General features: G+C 41.5%; 1 protein-coding gene across 1 annotated transcript in view; it reads right to left on the bottom strand.

Moving 5' to 3' along the window:
* Nucleotides 1–12337, bottom strand: part of FBXW4 (F-box and WD repeat domain containing 4) — a 79650-nt gene extending 67313 nt beyond the window's left edge. The window contains exon 1 of the mRNA XM_026493931.4: nucleotides 11561–12337. Within this exon, the coding sequence (XP_026349716.2) occupies nucleotides 11561–12297 (737 nt within the window). The 5' untranslated portion in view covers nucleotides 12298–12337. The remainder of the gene's footprint in view (nucleotides 1–11560) is intronic.
* Nucleotides 12338–18613: the final 6276 nt, after the last annotated feature.

Here is an 18613-nt window from a genome sequence, read left to right as displayed (position 1 = left end):
GAAATCAGATGTATATTCTTATTAGCCTCAGCAACTGAAAAATCAGAAGAAATAAAACAATCTTTCTTGGAAAACAGGTACCCATCCCCGCTGTGGGACTTGTCACAGTCCAAAGAGGTTGGTAGAACAAGGCAGCAGACGTGCCTAAGAAGACAGGAGCAGGTGCTCCTTGGGATTCAGTAAGGACCCTTGTTCCCATCTCTGAAATGCTCTCTGGTTAGCTGTTTCTCCAATACACCTGCTGGTGTAAAGAGGGGGTGCTCCCCCCCCAAAATGATTAGTGCCCTGTAAATAAACCTCTCACAGGGCTGTTAATGCAGGGAGGAATCTCTAACCAGCCCGTGGGCCTGGTGGAACTTCCATTTTCCCAGCCCGCCTTCTCTTGCCTGAGGCTCATTTTCCACTTGGGCCCCCTCCCTCTCAGCTTTCCGGCACTTAGTCACCATTACAGTTTGACTGCATTCCTGGGCACAAGACCTATTTTAAACAAAAACAACACAACATGCACCCATGGTAAGCTATTGGGCCCCTTAAAATCTTGGCAAAAATTGAGTCCAGAGGGACAAATTAATCTAGGCAGTTATCTAGATTCCCCTTCCATTTCACTTCTCCTCCCTTACCCCCCAAACTCAAAGCAAATAAATAAACTTAGTCTGAATAAAAATGGCCTGGGGTGAAGGAGCAGGAAGTGAGGGTATCTTAGAGAGGTCTTAAACTTGCATGGTCTCTAAGATCAGTAAACTCCCGGATCACAACTCAGTTTCCCTCCCTGCCCCATCTTGCAGTTCAGTTCCCCTTGATGCTGTGGATGCTGCCTCCGTGCATGAATGGCATGACTTCCATAAGCATAACTCCCTGCTGATTTGGGAATTCGGCAAAGGAGGAGATTTGTCCACAAATGGAGAACAAGGCCATCTCAGGGTGCTCTCGGCTGAGGAGGGGAGACAGGGCTATGCAAAATGATGCTCAGGGCTTGGAATTTTAACACTGTCTCTGGATTTATTTGATCTCGCTTTCCAGAAAGATTTTCCCTTGTATGGCCTGTACCTACCCTACCTTCTACCAATACTAAGAATTTGGCTTTCATGTACAAGTATTTTTTTTTAATGTAGTCAATTTTATTCTTCTTAAACCACAAAATAGAGTCTTTGGTGGTACAAACGTCACTAGTTACAGTCTTGCCAACAGCTCCCAGCTGGGGAGGAGGCAGTTAGTCGATGGCCAGAACTCCTGAGGCGTCTCTTCAAAATGCTAACACCCATACATCAAAAACTAATGAAGTACTGTATGGTGACTAACATAACATAATAAAAAAAATGAGTAAAATTAAAATATAAATAAATAAATAAATAGATAGATAAATAAATAAATAAATAAATAAAACGCTAACACCCAGGTTAAAAGACTCAGGCAAGGGTGGTGGTGCAGCTGGCAGTGTACAAGTATTTAAACAGCCCGTAACAGGAAACTTCTAACTCTTCATTTACACTTGCATCAGACTAAACCCTCCAATGGCCTCAGCAGCAGAGGTCCATAATTAAGATTTTTAAAAATTCTTATTGATATATTTATTTATTTGAGATCGAAAGGGAGAGAACAAGCACAAGGGAGAAGGAAGAGAGGGAGAGAGAGAATCCTAAGCAGGCTCCACACCCAAGACAGAGCCTGACACGGGGCTCAATCCCACAACCCTGAGATCCCATGACCTGAGCCGAAATCAAAGAGTCGGACACTCAACTGACTGAGCCACCCAGGCTACTCAATTAAGATTTTTTTTAATCAGGGGCGCCTGGGTGGCACAGCGGTTAAGCGTCTGCCTTCGGCTCAGGGCGTGATCCCGGAGTTCTGGGATCGAGCCCCACGTCAGGCTCCTCTGCTGTGAGCCTGCTTCTTCCTCTCCCACTCCCCCTGCTTGTGTTCCCTCTCTCGCTGGCTGTCTCTATCTCTGTCGAATAAATAAATAAAATCTTTAAAAAAAAAAAAAAGATTTTTTTTAATCAATGACAAATCATTATGTTGTGTTAAATTGCTTACCCTTCTGGTCAGGAAACAGGGAAACAGCCAGGGTGAAGTGAGACTGTTCTCTCTAGTGATGACAGGACCATGTACAAGGTGAGGGAGCAGACCCACCTGTCCCTTGCAAGGCCTCACTTTGTTCATCCAACTTCACCTCCGGTGGTCCCACACCATGCAAGCGAACTCCAGCCAAGCCCATCTCGTCTACATTCATTCTTACTTCCATACCTTCTCCTAAATTGCCAGCACCAGCCTACCTTGTCCCTGACAAATGCCTGTTTCCCCTCTTCTGGGCACTAGTCAAATTCGCCCATTCTAATCAAGATCCAGCTTATGCCTCTACTTTCCTAAGTCCTGCAAACAGTCCTCTCCCTCTTATGTGAACCCCTGGACTGAACGTACCACAGTTAACTTCTTGTGGCTCTATGTCTTGCTTGTCCAATACAGTCATGAATTCCACAGGATCAAGTCTTAACCTCTTAATGCTTCTAAAAGTACATCCCAATCAGCATGCTGCAGAGCAGTGGTATACTGGGAACCCCAAATAACTGTGCCATCAAACTTCAAACAATTTATAGAATTTATTTTCATTCAACTAAAGAGCCACACTTTCATGAAGATTTTAGACAAACCACTGAGCCACAATGTGGCCCATGGCCCAATTTGCTGCAAAGTAAGATGAAGATTGTGTGTTCGGAGGAAGGTAACTGAAAGGATGTAAGAGAAAAAGTCAGGGCAATAAACGGTTCTACCCAAACAGTAACATACCAGATGGTGAATAAATAAATATACAGGTGTTTCAACTTTCTAAAACTTGATTTTTAAAAAAAAAATTTACATTTTAATCCTTTAATGTACTACCAAAAATTCTAACAGCATACAAAAGTATGTCAGACACAAAAGGGGGGACCCGTGGTCCTAGCATAACAGGTATTTTGATATATACTGCTTAGGAACTGCTTAAGTAAATCCTCAAAAGTACAGTTCTCCCTTTGGCAAGTCACACTTTCAACAATACTTGTAGCTTTTCAGGAGCCTGGACACATTACCGTCTAGCTCCAAAGTTCCTTCCTAAAAATGTGTACTATACCACACCTTTAGGAATTCAACAAAAGCTTCCAAATTCTTACACTAGAGAAGTTCAAGGGAAGGAACTTGAGCAGATAAATTACCTTAATGTGATACCACATGTCAAAGCTGTCCAAAGAGGTTATGAAAGTGCTAGGGATAACCCCAATTCAGAACCCTGAGTATAGGATTTAGGACTGTGTTCACACTCACATTCATTTCCTCCTACTACTGGTCAAGTTCTATATTTACAGGGCACTTGACCATGTATGTTCTCCAAGATGTTAAGAGATATTAAGCGGGGGGGGGGGGGGGGGCGGGGGATTTATGGTCAAAAGCTACAGACAATGCTGGCTGAAACAAAATTAAACAGGTCTCTCAATCGCAGGACTTCTCAGTGTCTTTAATTTACCAACGGGCATTGTGAACCTCCAAGAGAAGCAATGCGGAGCACAGCATTTCCCATACTCATTTGATCACAGAATCAGTTTTTCACAAATCCCAAAATACAGCTTTCAGAAAGACTGATCTAGCAGTTTCTGAGCATAAACAACAGCAAGAAAGATGCCACTATTTTTCGTGAACAGGCCATCCTCTCAGTGAGTCATGAATTAGGCACTAGCAGCTTCACAAGTGGACTTTGTTCTCATACCTTGAAAATGACTTTTCCCTGGACTCCCCATCTGAAATGTAAGGAATAATTACACTGCTCTGCTTCTCAGGGTTGTTTTTTATTGTTTTTAATCTTGCAACTGTGTTCCATATTAATCACTAAAACAGGTTCTCAGCCCAAGTAGCCAGGCTTCAAAATCCCTGGTGCCCTTCCAGCCTGGATGAAGGGATGGAAAGAACATGAACCAGACGCCACCCAGAAAGTTTTTACATCTCCAGTTTTGAAGCCATTATGATAAAGTCAAATTGCAGCCAAGATACTGGATAAATGAGAGCTTCTTCTTTAGTAACTCACTTCTAAAGAGAGGCCCCTCTTAGGCTCACACAGCACCTGTATCTGAATCTTGACTCACATTTTCACTATGGACTTCTCTTTAAAAAAAAAAAAAATTATAAAAATAAAAAAAATTTCAAAGAAACATGGGAGGTCAAAGCTGGAGCTACAGGAAAGAAAGAAAAAGATGTACTGGAAGAACACTGTTTCCCTTTCTCTGCAGAGAAAGAACCCATTACAAGCTCGTGAGCAGGGGAAATATCATTCCTTCTGGTGAAACAGCTTTCCAGGAAAAGTATCTCAACATATTTACTATAAAACAATTTAATTTCCCTGTCCCATCACCTGCCACCCCATCCCCATTCCCCCCAAAAAGCCCTCAGATTGTGGATTTCCTCTCATTCTTGGCAGAGTTACCAGAAGAAACATAATACCCCCTTCGGACTGCTCCCAACAGCTGCTGGAACAAGATGGGGAGCTAGGGTAACCTTCCAAAAGCTGCCTCTAAAAATGACCATTCCCCCTGCCAAACCACGCAGCCAGTGAACATAAGACTTGTCTTTCCCTACTTTCTTAAAGCAAGGAGACCCCCAAAACAACAGCGTCCCCTAGTCCAAAATACTTGCCTCCCCATCTGATCTCCTCAACTTGACTGTAAGCTGAAAGTTGTGTACAGTAAGCCCCCACTCTGTCTTCCCTGACACGTGTTTCTTGAAACAGTCCTCTACTACTTCACAGGACTAGTATCTTTTATTTGTTTGCTTAACCCACCAATTTCCAAGTTTGGATTTTTACCGAACTCCTATTCAGTGTAATCTCCTTGTCTCTGTCCACCTCCCCAGAACCACGCCCCTTGTACACACACACACACACACACACACACACACACACTCCTTTTAGGTCAAGAGCCCCAAAAAACAAATGTCTAGGAAAAATTCCACAATGACTACACCATATCCCAGCCCTTTACCCTTCCCCAACATCATCAGACACTAAATGCGCTTCAGTTCTGTGAGAAAAGCCCCCTTGCCAGGCAGAGGAGAGACTTCGTTAGTCTTCAGCCTCTCAGCTGAGACCACCAACAAAGAAGTTCATGAATGTCAACTGGGGCAAGAGGCAATATCTCTCTTTGCTGAGGAGAAACTGGATGGAGCCTCCAGCATCATTCCCCAAAGGTGACAGCCGGGGTTGAGTGAAGACCGTGAAAACTGTACAAGAGCTGAGGAAGAAAATATAATGTTAAGGAATGATTCAGAATCAGGGGCAGAAGAAGGTGGAGGGATGAACTGGCTGACCCCAAATGTCTTTTCCATCTCTAACTCCTATGATTCTTTGACCTCCAATTTTGTGCTGCAGACAAGGAATGGAAAGTCAACAGACGTGGTGATGTTTTGAAAGAGCCTGGCGGTCTGCTCTTGTCATTTAGTGGCCTTTGCATGTATTTTTTAAGGTGTCTCTAAGCCCTGTCTTCATTTCACAGTTGTCACCTTTCTCAGCAACTTGAGCTCATGTCAAATACCAAAAAGAAGGAGAAGAAGAAAGAATGTACTGGCAATTAATTGTGGGCTAAAGAGGGGCAGCCTAGGGCCCATTGGGTGGCCCAGACTTCCAGGGAGGGCAATGAGGATGGTTTGGGTCTAATGGAGAACTGACTCGGAGTTGAGACAAGGCAGCTAAACCTCTAACAAGAGATAAATTCTTTTTCCAGATAGTCTCGTCCTCAGCTTTAGATCCAGTTCAAGTGTTCACATGATTTGGGATTCACAAACATATTCTTAATTAGCACAACCGTCTCGTTTCCATTGACTACAACTGGATTTCCATCTGAATTCTGTTCAAATCTGAGCAAGACTGCTGAATAGAAAGGACTTTCCTCAAGAATAAACCAAATCTGGGGCACCTGGGTGGCTCAGTCAGTTAAGCATCTGCCTTTGGCTCAGGTCATGATCCCAGGGGCCTGCGATCGAGCCCCATGTCAGGCTCCCTGCTCAGCCGGGAAGCCTGCTTCTCCCTCTCCCTCTGCCTGCTGCTCCCCCTGCTTGTGCTCCCTCTCTCTCTGTCAAATAAATAAATAAAATCTTTAAAAAAAATAAGAAAGCAAATCTTTGAATTCTCAACCTAGTCTGATGGTTGACTCACCTGAGATAAATTCTGGAGCTTAGCGAAAATCTGTTTCTGTAGATCAGAGTGAGGGGTATGCCAATTTTCATTGAAAATTCAAAACTTGACTCTGTCCTCACTTTTTCAAACAGCTGATCTCATCTTAAATTTTCAAAATTTACTGGCCTTAAGAAGAGTCTACCTAAATACTCCCTGTCCCATGGTTATGAGTCAGAACCAGAAACAAATCCAATGCCAGGGTCAACCCAGGGTTAAGGTTACGTTGTCATACAAAGATAATCCTTTTCTATGTCAAACACTCAAAAAACATATATATTTTTAAATCTGTATGGTTCCTCAGTAACTTCACTGTCAGTTTGATTTCGGTAGCTCACAATCTTTACCTAAGGTGAAGGTGCTAGGCACAGAAAATAAGTGTGGAGCACTGAAATATTTTCAGAGATCCCATCCCAACAGGAGTTGCTCATCTTACAGACTGTGGAAGACTTTGGGTTTCCTCCATGTTTCTTCCTTGAACGTTAGGAAATTCATCCCCTACTACTCAAGTTTTACAAGACTGGAAAGGATATAAGCAGCTCTATATTCTCACGGTCTTGGAAGAAAAGGCCTCTTCCATTCTTCCAGTTTCCATTTGGAGGTACTAACTGCACTAGACCATTTCCTGCTTCCACAGGTGTATTGTTTTATTTATTTTAAGCATGTAAACTGAACTCAACTTTTATTAACTCACAAAATGATTAAAAATAAGGCCTTTTCAGAACAGCTAAAGAGAAATACATCCATCTATGAAACTTTTCGGTTAACTAGAGAAAAAGTGACTCCCCTTCCTAGGTAAGGCAGAAAGGCAAAGGAGAAAAGCCTAAGCTACTTTAAGTTGCTAATTGTTTTCTGAAAAATCACTGTTCAGACCTTAAATGTAACCAGGCAGCAATGCCTTCTCCAGGTCAGAGTTAGGAAAGGAAACTTTATGCTTTCTGGGCCAAAAAAATGCTCTTAGGTGCAATCATTTTAAAACAAACAAACACACTCTGCTTATCTGTGTCCATCTCACCACTCTGGACGTTAATCATCACTGTAATAGATACCCTGTTCCCCAGCCTCAAAGAGCTCCAAGCCTGCAAGACCCTAGCTAAGGAATGAATGTACATGCCAGGGCAAACACCTCAGAGCCTTACTTCCTAAACACCTATTGTTAATTCTAGGCAAATCTATCACAAGTAAATGCAAGAGAGCACCCAGGTATTGCTCAAAGGATAGTTAAAATAAAATTCAAGTTTGAAAACACATAGGACTTAATTTGGGAGGAATTAACATGAGACTGGTAAAGGTATTTTTTTAAAACCCTTAGATTATATACATAGGTATACTGCATTCTCTCTGTTCTTTGCTCTTGTTCATTTTCAGTATTGGAATTTACAGATAGCACCTCTGCTCTTCCACCTGTCATATTGTCTGTCCACCTCTTGCATTTAGCCTTCATTATAAACTGACAGGGTTAAATTTCACTGTTTTGTTCTTGAAGACTAAACTAGGTTAGTTTCCCCCCTACTCTTCAGGGAAAACTTAAAAGATCGCTATATGAAACATTTCCTTGATTTTTATATTAAAGATATTTCTATTCCCCCTGGCTTCATAAAACCTTCAAAGAAAACTGATTTTAAACCAGATGACTGACTCAAACTGTCTTTGTGTTCACTTTTTTTTTTTTTTTTAAAGCTCAGGATACCTACCCATGTTCACTGTTTGGGCAAGAGGCCTAAAGGGAAGCAAATTATTTGTTTGTGGTTTTAAAGTGGCCAAAATGCCTTCAAGCACAAGTATAAGACCATTAACAAATCACAAGGAACCAAAGCAGTTCATCTTACTCAACAAAGCTATGATCAGTTAGGAACAGCCAAACTAAATGGGACTTGCCCTGGGCCGGAAGGTCAGTAAACTTTAGCAGTTTGTGTTTCTGAGAATCCAGAGGTTCTTACAGCAGGGAGTGCAGACCCTAGGCCCACAGGTTCTGCTGTCATGCTTCCAAAAACATTCGAGACAGGTGAGAGAAACTAAGCTGTGTGTGTGTGTGTGTGTTTTCCCCCACCTCCTCCTGTCTTTTGGCAGCACCTCCAATTCAAACCATCTCTTTTGCTAAATACAGACTGACTAGACAAGCCAAGCTATTAAAAAGTTCCATTTTACAACAATTTATTGAGTGCCTACTATGTGCTGAACACTGTGCTGGTGCTTACACATTCATACATTTAAGTCTCATTTTACTGGGTAGGTCATTCCCATTCTTTATATATGATAAAACTCAGGTCCAGTGAGGCTGTGTAACTTCTGATAAAATGAAGCTGTGTGTTGTGCTCATAAAAACATCCCACTGTCCAGTCTGCAGTTAATTAGCCAAAACCATAAACTACAGCACTGCCACTATCCAAGTAGCCATAGTCTCATTATACTTTGGGCCCAAGCTCTTTGACGCTCTAAGAGGACTGGGGTGTATGCTGTCTCCCTCCAGGGATGACAAGCACCTCACATGGTGGCTTATCACGTCTCTGCAGCTGTCCAGAAACAGACCACACTGGTAAACATTCTCTCCACCTGCTGTAACATGCATAACTTCTCCCCTCAACTCAGAAAACATGAGCAGTGACCCTGCTCTTTATCAAGTGCTGTGGTAAAACAACTTCCCTAGAAGGTCGGAGATACCTCATCCTAGGACACAGGCAAGAAATCAAAACACACATGGCTAATAAATAATAAAGTCATATCACTTGACAGTCTCAAAACACTTTATACTATAAACTCATTTTCATTTTGTTGTTTTTGCTCACAGAACGAACACTCATTTCTATTATCTCTCTTTTAGCGTATTTGAAAAGGAAAGAAAAATAAAACATCAATTCTTTCATTCTTTCATTCAATCTCTATAAGGAAAGAAACCAAGCTTTGCCTTAGCTGGCTTGGGTTTCAGTCACTTTAGCCAACTTCCCCTTAAAGGTCAACTGACAGGTCCTTTGAAACAATTTTTTTATAAGAAATGAAGGTAATAAGACTGCATGCCAAAAGATTCCAAAGAATCATTATCCTCATACTAGGTAACAAACCTGACTAGATAAATAGACAAAATCATACTAGAATAAAAGTTAAGCAAAATAATCAGGTTCAAAATTTACAAAAGATTATAGTAATCTTGTACATCATTAGTAACACCCAGCTGAAAAACATACTGAAAAAGAGACTACAGTCGCAATAAAAACAAAATGTGTAACACATACAGGAATACTTAGGAATAAATTTGACAGCAGATATATGGGAACTTTACAGTGAAAATCACAGAAACTTTTGAAAAGGCACAGAATTTTTTTTTTTGCTGGGGAGTTGAATGGGAGTGGAGACCTGACACACACAAAAAGGATATATCTAACCCTAACCAATACTAGACTCTACCAAAGAGCAACAACATTTAAAACATGAGGAAAATGGAAAAATGTATCTGTGGAACAAAATGGAGTTCATATGTACATACATACGTGTGTGTGTGTGTGTGTATACACACACACAAACTTAATAACTGGCAACATAAGCTTTCTTAAACAAAGGGAAAGAGAAGAATTATTTAACAAAAGGTACAGTGATAACTAGGTAGCCGTTTAGGGGAAAAAAAATTAAATTCACCCTTGCATCAGAATAAAACTGATATTGATGAAAGTGTTAACTATTTTTAAAAATCAAATTATAAGAAAACCAGCAGAATATCAAAAAGAAGATTCATCAGGTCTTGGAGAAATTATAAATGTCTCAGCTTTGGGGTAAAAAAGAAAAAAAAACACGAAAGACTGAAATTCTGATATATTTAAGTGTAAAACTTCTATAGGCTAAAAACAGTAAAGTAAAAAGGACCGGGGAAAATACTTGCATCAAAGATGATAGATGAGACCCTAGTATCTATGACCCACAGGATTCCAGATTTATGAGAAAAACATCAAGACCCCAATAATAAATGGGCAAAGACTAGGTACAGATGATCTCACAGGTGAAACAAACACCTGGAAAAAATATTTATTGGGGTCAACAATTAATAAAATAAAATAAAATAAAATAAAATAAAATAAAATAAAATAAAACAAAACAATAAAACTTTGGAATACAATCATATGCCCAACTAAAATAATAGATTTTTACATTTTCACATGAAACTGGCTTAATCATTCTTTGCTGGTGCCACCGTATCTTGGTACAATTTTACAAACCATAACCTTTGATCCAATAATGCCAATCTTGAGCATTTATCCTAAGGAAGTAATTTAAAAAGGCGTATGTGTGGTATGTGATATATCTCAAAAGCTGTTACCCAAAAATGCTTTATTTGTTTCATTGTTATCTATAATAGCAAAAATCTGGACACAAATGAAAGTTTAATATTAGAGGAATGTTTTTAATCTCATTACGGTAAACTTTACAAACATTTATTATGCACCTATTCTGTTAGGATCAGTAAAACAGCAACTGAGAGGGGGTAAGAAGTATGCAAGTGAAAAGTAATTTTAAATAATGAATAGTCTAAAGATGGTGGTATTATATAGCGTTTTACATTTTAAAAAACTTTCTTTAATGTTGTTATACTGTTTTAGAATTACCTTTTTTAAAACCCAAACTGGAGGAGTTTTAGGTGCAATCTAAAAGCTTTTACTCACCCAATTCTTTTTTTTTTTTTTCCCTTCCTATTGAACAGCTCAAATGGTTCAAGAAAGTCTTCCATTCCCACGTCTTTGATCCTACCCAAAACAGGCCAAACTGCAATACCACGCTTTGTATACCGCCTAGACCTAATCCAGTCCCCTGCCATAACCAGGCACCCTTTTTTGAGTCATTCTGCCTGAATCAAGTTAAACTATGGTTGACGCTTGGACCAGGAGCCGCCTTTTCAGGCTGAGCCCTTTTCTCCATATTCGATTTTATCTGAGCCCTGCAGCCTAACAACCTTCAGAAGCGGGTGAGAGGATGAATGTCCACCAAAACGTTCTGATAGACCACACAGTGGACATGGGTCCTACACCTGGACCGGAGGAGGCGTCTGAAGCCTCAGACCAGCCTGGCTCCTGGGTGGGGGGGCTGAGGCACCGGGCCAGTCACCGTCTGTGAGGGAAGACACAATTACAAGCTGAAGGCAGTGCTTAAGATGGCTAATTGTGAGAAGCCGCCCAAGGAGGGTACCGACTGAGGGATGCTCATGGGAGGCTTCCTCGGAGGGAGGCCTCCGACAGGAGAGGGGCGCTCGGGGAAGGGTCCCCGCCGAGGCCGGGCCTCGGCATTCGGGGGTGCGACACAACCCCGGGCCGACCAGGCCGCGGCGCCCCGCCCTTTCCCGGGACGCGGGCCGGCCGGGGGCGGGGAGCGGGCGGGTGAGCGGGCGCTTACAGGTCGGTGCCGAGCCGCGTGAAGCCGGAGTTGAGCGAGGCCCGGGCTATCCGGCGCCAGAGCAGGTCGCAGCTGGTGAAGCGCCGCAGCCAGCGGCACACCTGCGCCAGGCGGCCGAGGGCCCGCATGTCCAGGTAGGAGCAGATCAGCAGCAGCAGCTCCTCCGGCAGGCGCAAGAGCGCCGGCCCCGCAGCGGGGCGGCCGGCCGGCTCCCGGGCCGCCGCCTCCTCCTCCTCCTCCTCCTCCTCCTCCTCGGCCGCCGCCGCCATAGCCACCCCCGCCGCCCCAGCCCCTGCGATGCAGCCCCAAGCCTGACTCCCTCGTCCCTGCGCTCTCCCCGGCCTCGCGTCCTCCCGCCGCCCAGGCCTGACCCTCCATTCCGCCTTCTTCCCATCACCTCTTCCTCTGGCCTCCTTCCCCTCCCCTGCGCTCCCCTCATCTCCCCTCACGAACCCTCTCGCCCCTTCCTCCACGCTTCCACCTCCCTCTCCTTCCTCCCCCGGGCCTGCCCTGGCTCCAGCCTCGGCCCCCAGCCCCGCTGTCTCCTTCGCTTTCTGCAGCCCCGGCTTCCCTTCCGCCCCGCTTCCTCTTCCGCCCTTCCCTGCTCCTGCTTTTCCCTTCCCCTTCCTTCGCTTCCCCCTCGCAACCCTCCCTTCCTGCAGTTTCCTTGCCTCCCCGCCCTCGCCCTCGCCCGGCCCGCCGTTCCCGGGCGGCCCCGGGTGGCCCTGGCTGCCCATGAGCGGCCGCGGGCCCGGCCCGAAGCAGAGCCGAGCCGCCGCCGCAGCCGCCCCAGGAGGAGGCGACACCATGTCGGACCGGGTCACATGGGGCGGCGCGGGCCGAAACCTGGGCCCGCCCCTCACACCCGCGGCCGTGGAGCCGCTGCGGGGTGCGGGCCAGGGCGCAGACCCCCTCCCCCATCCGCAGGGCCGCCGGGATCACCAGGTGGAAGCACATGCATTCACTCGTCTGGCATGTGAGGCCGACTGCGGCCCGCGAAGGCCCCAAGAAGAGCTTCCGCCTTCCACGAATCTACCTAGTTAGGTGCCTCTGCCTTCAAGAAGCATCCACTTGGGTGGCCTTCCCTCTCAAGGAACCTTTCTCTTCCTTGGGTGATGCCTCCTTTCCACAGGCCACCTCCCAGGACCGTATAAACCGCAGCCCTGGAACTTGGCACTTTCCTTAGTCCGGGTCCTCCCACAGGGTAGGACAGTGAGCTGGTATTTTAGACATCTGAGGAAGCTGCAGTCCTCTAGATCCTGAATCCGTAACTCCCAGTGATGTTATCAGGAAATGGCAAAAGCTAGGGCTTCTTACTAGTTACCACACAAGTGCAAATGGATTCTCCAAGGTCACGTGGGAGTCCTTTCCCCACACCACCATTCCATTCACAAGGGCACCAATCTGCAGGGAGAGCTACGAAAACCTTACTGAAGTCTAGACATGCTGTCCAACACATCCCGCTAGTCACATTAAGTATTGGGCATTTGAAATGTGGCTGGTCCAAACTGAGGTGTGCTATGTGAAATATACAACAGATTTTGAAGACTTACACAAGAAAAAGCGTGTTAATTATCTTAATACTTTCATATTACCTGTGGAAGTGATAAAGATTTTTGATACACTGGGTAAATGAAATATATTTTAATGTAACTACTAGGTAATTTATAGAGGCCCCTGGGTGGCTCAGTCAGTTCAGCGTCGACTCTTGAGTTGGGCTCAGGTCATTATCTCAGGGTTATGAGACTGAGCCTCCATCAGGCTCTGCTCAGCAGGGAGTCTGATTGAGATTCTCTCTCCCTCTGCCCCTTCCCCCCCCCCACTTGCCTGTGCTCTCAATCCCTAAATAAATAAAATCTTTAAAAATAAAATAAGGGGTACCTTGGTGGCTCAGTCGTTAAGTCATCTGCCTTCAGCTCAGATCATGATCCCAAGGTCTTGGGATCTAGCCCCAAGTTGGGCTCCCTGCTCAGCAGGGAGCCTGCTCCTCCCTCTCCGGCTCCTGCTCCCCCTGCTTGTGTTCCCTCTGTCACTGTCTCTCTCTGTCAAATAAATAAAATATTTTTAAAAAATAAAAATTAAAAATAAAATAAAATTATACATGTGACTTACATTTATGGCCCCAATTATTTTTCTATACATAGCACTGGACTAGGCAGTAAGATTTGGGAGGAAGATGACTAACCCTGTGTAGCCTGTACCCCAAATCCTGTTTGAGGGTATTATTTTGTATTTACATCTGAAGACCCATTTTCCGGGAGCAAGAATGAATGAGAAATCAACTCTAGAAATTATTCAACACCTAGGATAGCCAAGGGGAGACCTAGGAAATCTACTACGTTGCATTATGGTGCTGCAGAAGCATCATGTAACAAGGTCAGACCGGAATCTGGCTTTGCCCTAGAATTACTTTTTGATCTTAGCAAAACAACAACAAAAAACCCCACCTATCTTGGCCTTTTAGTGTTCTCAGTTTATAGTGGAGATAATGCCTCTGCCTTACTTTTGAGGGATAAATGAGATGATCCCTGTAAAATGCTTTGAACTCCTAAGAAAATTCTCAATAATAGTTACAGGTCAAATCCTGTTACAAAAAATACCCTTACAAAAAAAAAAAAAAAGGCTTTGAGTAGAAAAAGATTTCCAAATTCCAGCCAGTGGTTTACTTAAAAGCAATATTTGATACGACATTTCTGTACAACTAAAGAACTTAGACTATCTTAAAGATCATTATAAAGAAATTTATTCACAGGTACCATACTGTTAGAAGGTTTGAGGTAGGAATACTACAAATTGAAATAAGGTCATCAACTCAACATTTATTGATTTTGCTATATTTGTATAGCATGAGCCACTGTGGAAGGAAGACAGATGAATATAGCATATGGTTCCTACATTTTGTGTTCAGATTAGTGTTAGACATGTTTGTAATTTCTTATTCTTTGACTATTTTTTAACCATTCCTCTACAGAGTCAAGCTGAGTTTATGCACATGACCTAGTTTTTACTGGAGAACTTGAAGGCACAAAAAATTATTTAATTAACCCAACATAAATCAAGTCAGTGTTAAAATCCACCCTCACAGAAATATAACTTACTCTTTACCCTATGTTACCTTTATTGGAGAAATTAAACCATCATTTAAAAACATCAAATCATGGGGCTCCTGGGTGGCTCAGCCGTTAAGCATCTGCCTTTGGCTCATGTCATGATCCCAGGGTCCTAGGATCGAGCCCTACATCAAGATCCCTGCTCGGTGGGAAGCCTGCTACTCCCTCTCACATTCCCCTTGCTTGTGTTCCCTCTCACTGTCTCTGTCAAATAAATAAATAAAATCTTTAAAATAGATAAATACATACATACATCAACTCACCCTCTTCCACACCCAAACCAGAAATCAAGTGAACTGTCTGTACTAGAATTTATGGTTTAATGATTTACCAAAAAATGCCTACTCACTACGTTGAAAGGCAAAGCCAAAATGGAAAATTGGCATATGTTCTGTTACTTGGTGGTCGTGTATATCCCGAAAGTCCTGAGCATGAAAAGAAACCCAAAACTATAGTCTTAGCTCAGAGAAGCAGCTAGAATTTTTACTCTCAAAATTCTTTTTTGGGACAGGGTACTTAAAAAAAAAAGTCAACTATGGCTGAAAGATGGGTTTATAATAAATGTATATCTTCATGGAGTACCTGAATAGCATTTTATTATCAAAGAAAATAAATATATTAATAGCCCCCAAAAAGGGCGATTAGAAAGAGTAGAGTGGACTTTAGAATATTTTTAAGAAAAGTCATCAACTTCCTTGAAATTCAAATTCAGGAAGCAATCATAATAAAATAATGTAGGATGGTGAAACTTACCTTTATTTTTATAAAGCTTTTTATTAAAATTTTTAATTTGCATATTAATAGGTAAACTGAAAGTATTAAACTAAACTTAGAATGTCAGAAACATGGAACTGAGAATATATTAAAACTTAAGACTCAATATGAATTTCATACTGGTTATTTAGAAACACTAATATTATTTACTTTTAAAGAGGATTTTTAGTATAGAAATAAAGTTCTTTGTGTATGTCCATGTAAGTGACGTGCATAGTAGTGACTATTGCTGTTATAGGTAATACATAATGTACGCTTAGGATTGTAAACAACACTAAAATTGTGTGTTCTGTCCATTCTTGTAAATACAGGCGGCAGTCTCAGACAGGAGCCCATGTACCCACTGGTGAAACATCCAGGGCCCCAGCCTTTAACTTTAGGAGTAGGCAGATTTAACAGGGAAATCATTCTGAGATGAATTAGAAAGAGATGATTTCATGAATGACAGTTTTCAATGGCATATACTGGTTCAGATGCTCACCATTATTCTTGTATAATAATAATACCTTATATTTATTAAACACTATCAGGCACTATTATAAGAGTTTTCCATGTATTATCTTATTCCTATCAACAATCACATGAGGAAGATACTATTAACCCAGTTTTTTGCAGATGAGACTGAAGCCTGAGGCCACATGGTTCCTAACTGGCAGTCTAACCCCAAAGCTATACTCTGAACCATGTTTTTGCCATACATAGTAGAGAATGGAAGAAGACATTGAATACAAGGTCCTCTGAGATTCCTTGCAACTGATAAAGACACACTTAATAATAATATACTTTAACCTCTGACTATCAAGCAGTTCTGGTATCTAAATAAAAGCTGCTTCTAAGCAGTTAAAGTAGCTCCTTTCTTATCTCCATTACTTTTTTAAGAGTTAACTATGCAGACCTCAGCCTCTTAGTGCTTTCCATAATCTTTTTGCAAAACTTTAAAGGGACTTGTAGGAACTAATCTATCTTGCAAAAGAACATTTAACTAAAGTTTAATAATTTGCTTCAGCTTTAATTTCTTCTGTTAAATTTAAGTAAAAATATATGTGTGGTACGTATTATATGAGGTTTTTTTGGTAAATTTATCCCATTTGTAAATACGCAAAGAGAGATTTTGTGAAATGATGTTAATAATGGTTCTTTTTATACCATATGATCCAATAATTCCATTACTGGGTACTTATCCAAAGGAAACAAAACACTAATTTGAAAAGATATATGTACCTCTATGTTTTTGCAGCATTATTTACAATAGCCAAAATATGGAAACAACCCATGTGTCCATCGATACACGGTGGATAAGAAAGATGTGGTGTATGTATACGAACACACACACACATACACATGCTGGAAAATTATGTAGCCATAAAAAGGATGGTATTATGCCACTTGCAAGAACATGGATGGACCTAGAGGGTATTATGCTAAGTGAAATAAGTCAGACTGAGGTAGACAAATATCATATGATTTCACTCATGTGAAATCTAAAAAACAAAACAAATGAATAAACCAAAAGTAGAATCAGACCTATAAATACAGAGTACAAGCTGGTGGTTGCCAAAAGGGAGGGGTAGGGGCGTTGGGCAAAATGGGTGAAGGAGAGTGAAAGACACAGGCTTCCAGTTATGGAATGAGTAAAGTCCCAAGAATAAAAGGCACAGCATAGGGAATATAGCCAATGATACTGTAATACCATTGAATGGTGACAGATGGTAGCTACACTGTGTAAGCATAGCATAACATATAAAGAAATTGAATCAGTATGTTGTACACCTGAAATTAATATAACATGTGGTCAACTAAACTCAAGTGGAAAAAAAAATTTTTTTTAAAGTAAGCTCCAGGGGTGCCTGGGTGGCGCAGTCGTTAAGCATCTGCCTTCAGCTCAGGGCGTGATCCCGGCATTCCAGGATCAAGCCCCACATCAGGCTCCTCCGCTGGGAGCCTGCTTCTTCCTCTCCCACTGCCCCTGGTGTGTTCTCTCTCTCTCGCTGGCTGGCTGTCTCTGTCAAAAAAATAAATAAAATCTTTTAAAAAAATAAAAATAAAAAAAATAAAGTAAGCTCCAGGCCCAGCATGGAGCCCAACATGGAGCTTGAACTCACAACCCTGTGATTGAGACCTGAGCTGAAATCAAGAGTCAGAGACTTAACCACTCAGGTGCCCCTCAAATAAAAATTTTTTGAAAAATAATGGTTATTTCTAGGTAATAAATTTTTGGATTTAACTTTGTACTTCTCTGTATTCCTTGATTTTTTAAATAGGAAGCATGTATCACCTTTACAAAACCAATAAAGTCTCTCAAAAAGAAAAATAGTTGTCATGAGTCCAAACACACCATGCAACAAGAAAGTTGGAGATTTGAAGCCTAGATTATTACCAGAATTTTTAACTAGCCACCTAAGTTTCATTTTCATTTCAAATAAACTTTATTTATTCCATTTAAAATGTGTATCCTCTATTAGTAAAATAAAGAACAAATTAGGGTATTAGAGATGAGAAAAAGTAAGAAGCCTAACAATGAATACTGCATCTATTAACATGTAAGCAACACACAAATAGAAGGATGGAGTCTAAAGTTTTGTTTTCAGAAATTATCAGGTCGGTAGTTTATATTCATCATGTTAGACATACTAAGATCTTCTGTTTTTTATGAATCCACTGTCTTTGTCATATTCAAAGATAAAATATTTTTATTTCATATGAAACAATTTTAAGGTAATTGGGTGGTATGCATTAAGGAGAGCACCTGATGTAATGAACACTGGGTGTTATATGCAACTGATGAATCACTAAATTCTACCCCTGAAACTGATAATACACTATATGTCAACTAAAATGAATTTAAATAAAAATAAATAAATAATAAAGTACTGTTTAAAAATAGTTACTTTATGCAGAAAAAAACCAGAAGGAAATATGACCAAATGCTAGAAATGGATGCTTATGAGAGGTAGAATCATGGATAGTTCTTTTTGCTGTTGCTTTACACTTTTCTGCATTTTCTAAGTCTTTCTGCAGTGAACACGTATTACACAAATAATCAGTTCTTGAAAAATCCTAAGTATTTACATCTAAATGTAAGAAATAATTTAATTAGTGCATTTTAATATTTTGATATTAGTTCATTTTAATATTAAAGTTCATTTTACACATCACCTATGCAGAAGAG

This window comes from Ursus arctos, unplaced genomic scaffold (assembly GCF_023065955.2).
Source record: "Ursus arctos isolate Adak ecotype North America unplaced genomic scaffold, UrsArc2.0 scaffold_7, whole genome shotgun sequence".
Taxonomy (NCBI): Eukaryota; Metazoa; Chordata; class Mammalia; order Carnivora; family Ursidae; genus Ursus; species Ursus arctos.
Note: the sequence above shows the minus strand (reverse complement) of the source record. Positions and strands in the feature narration are given on the sequence as shown.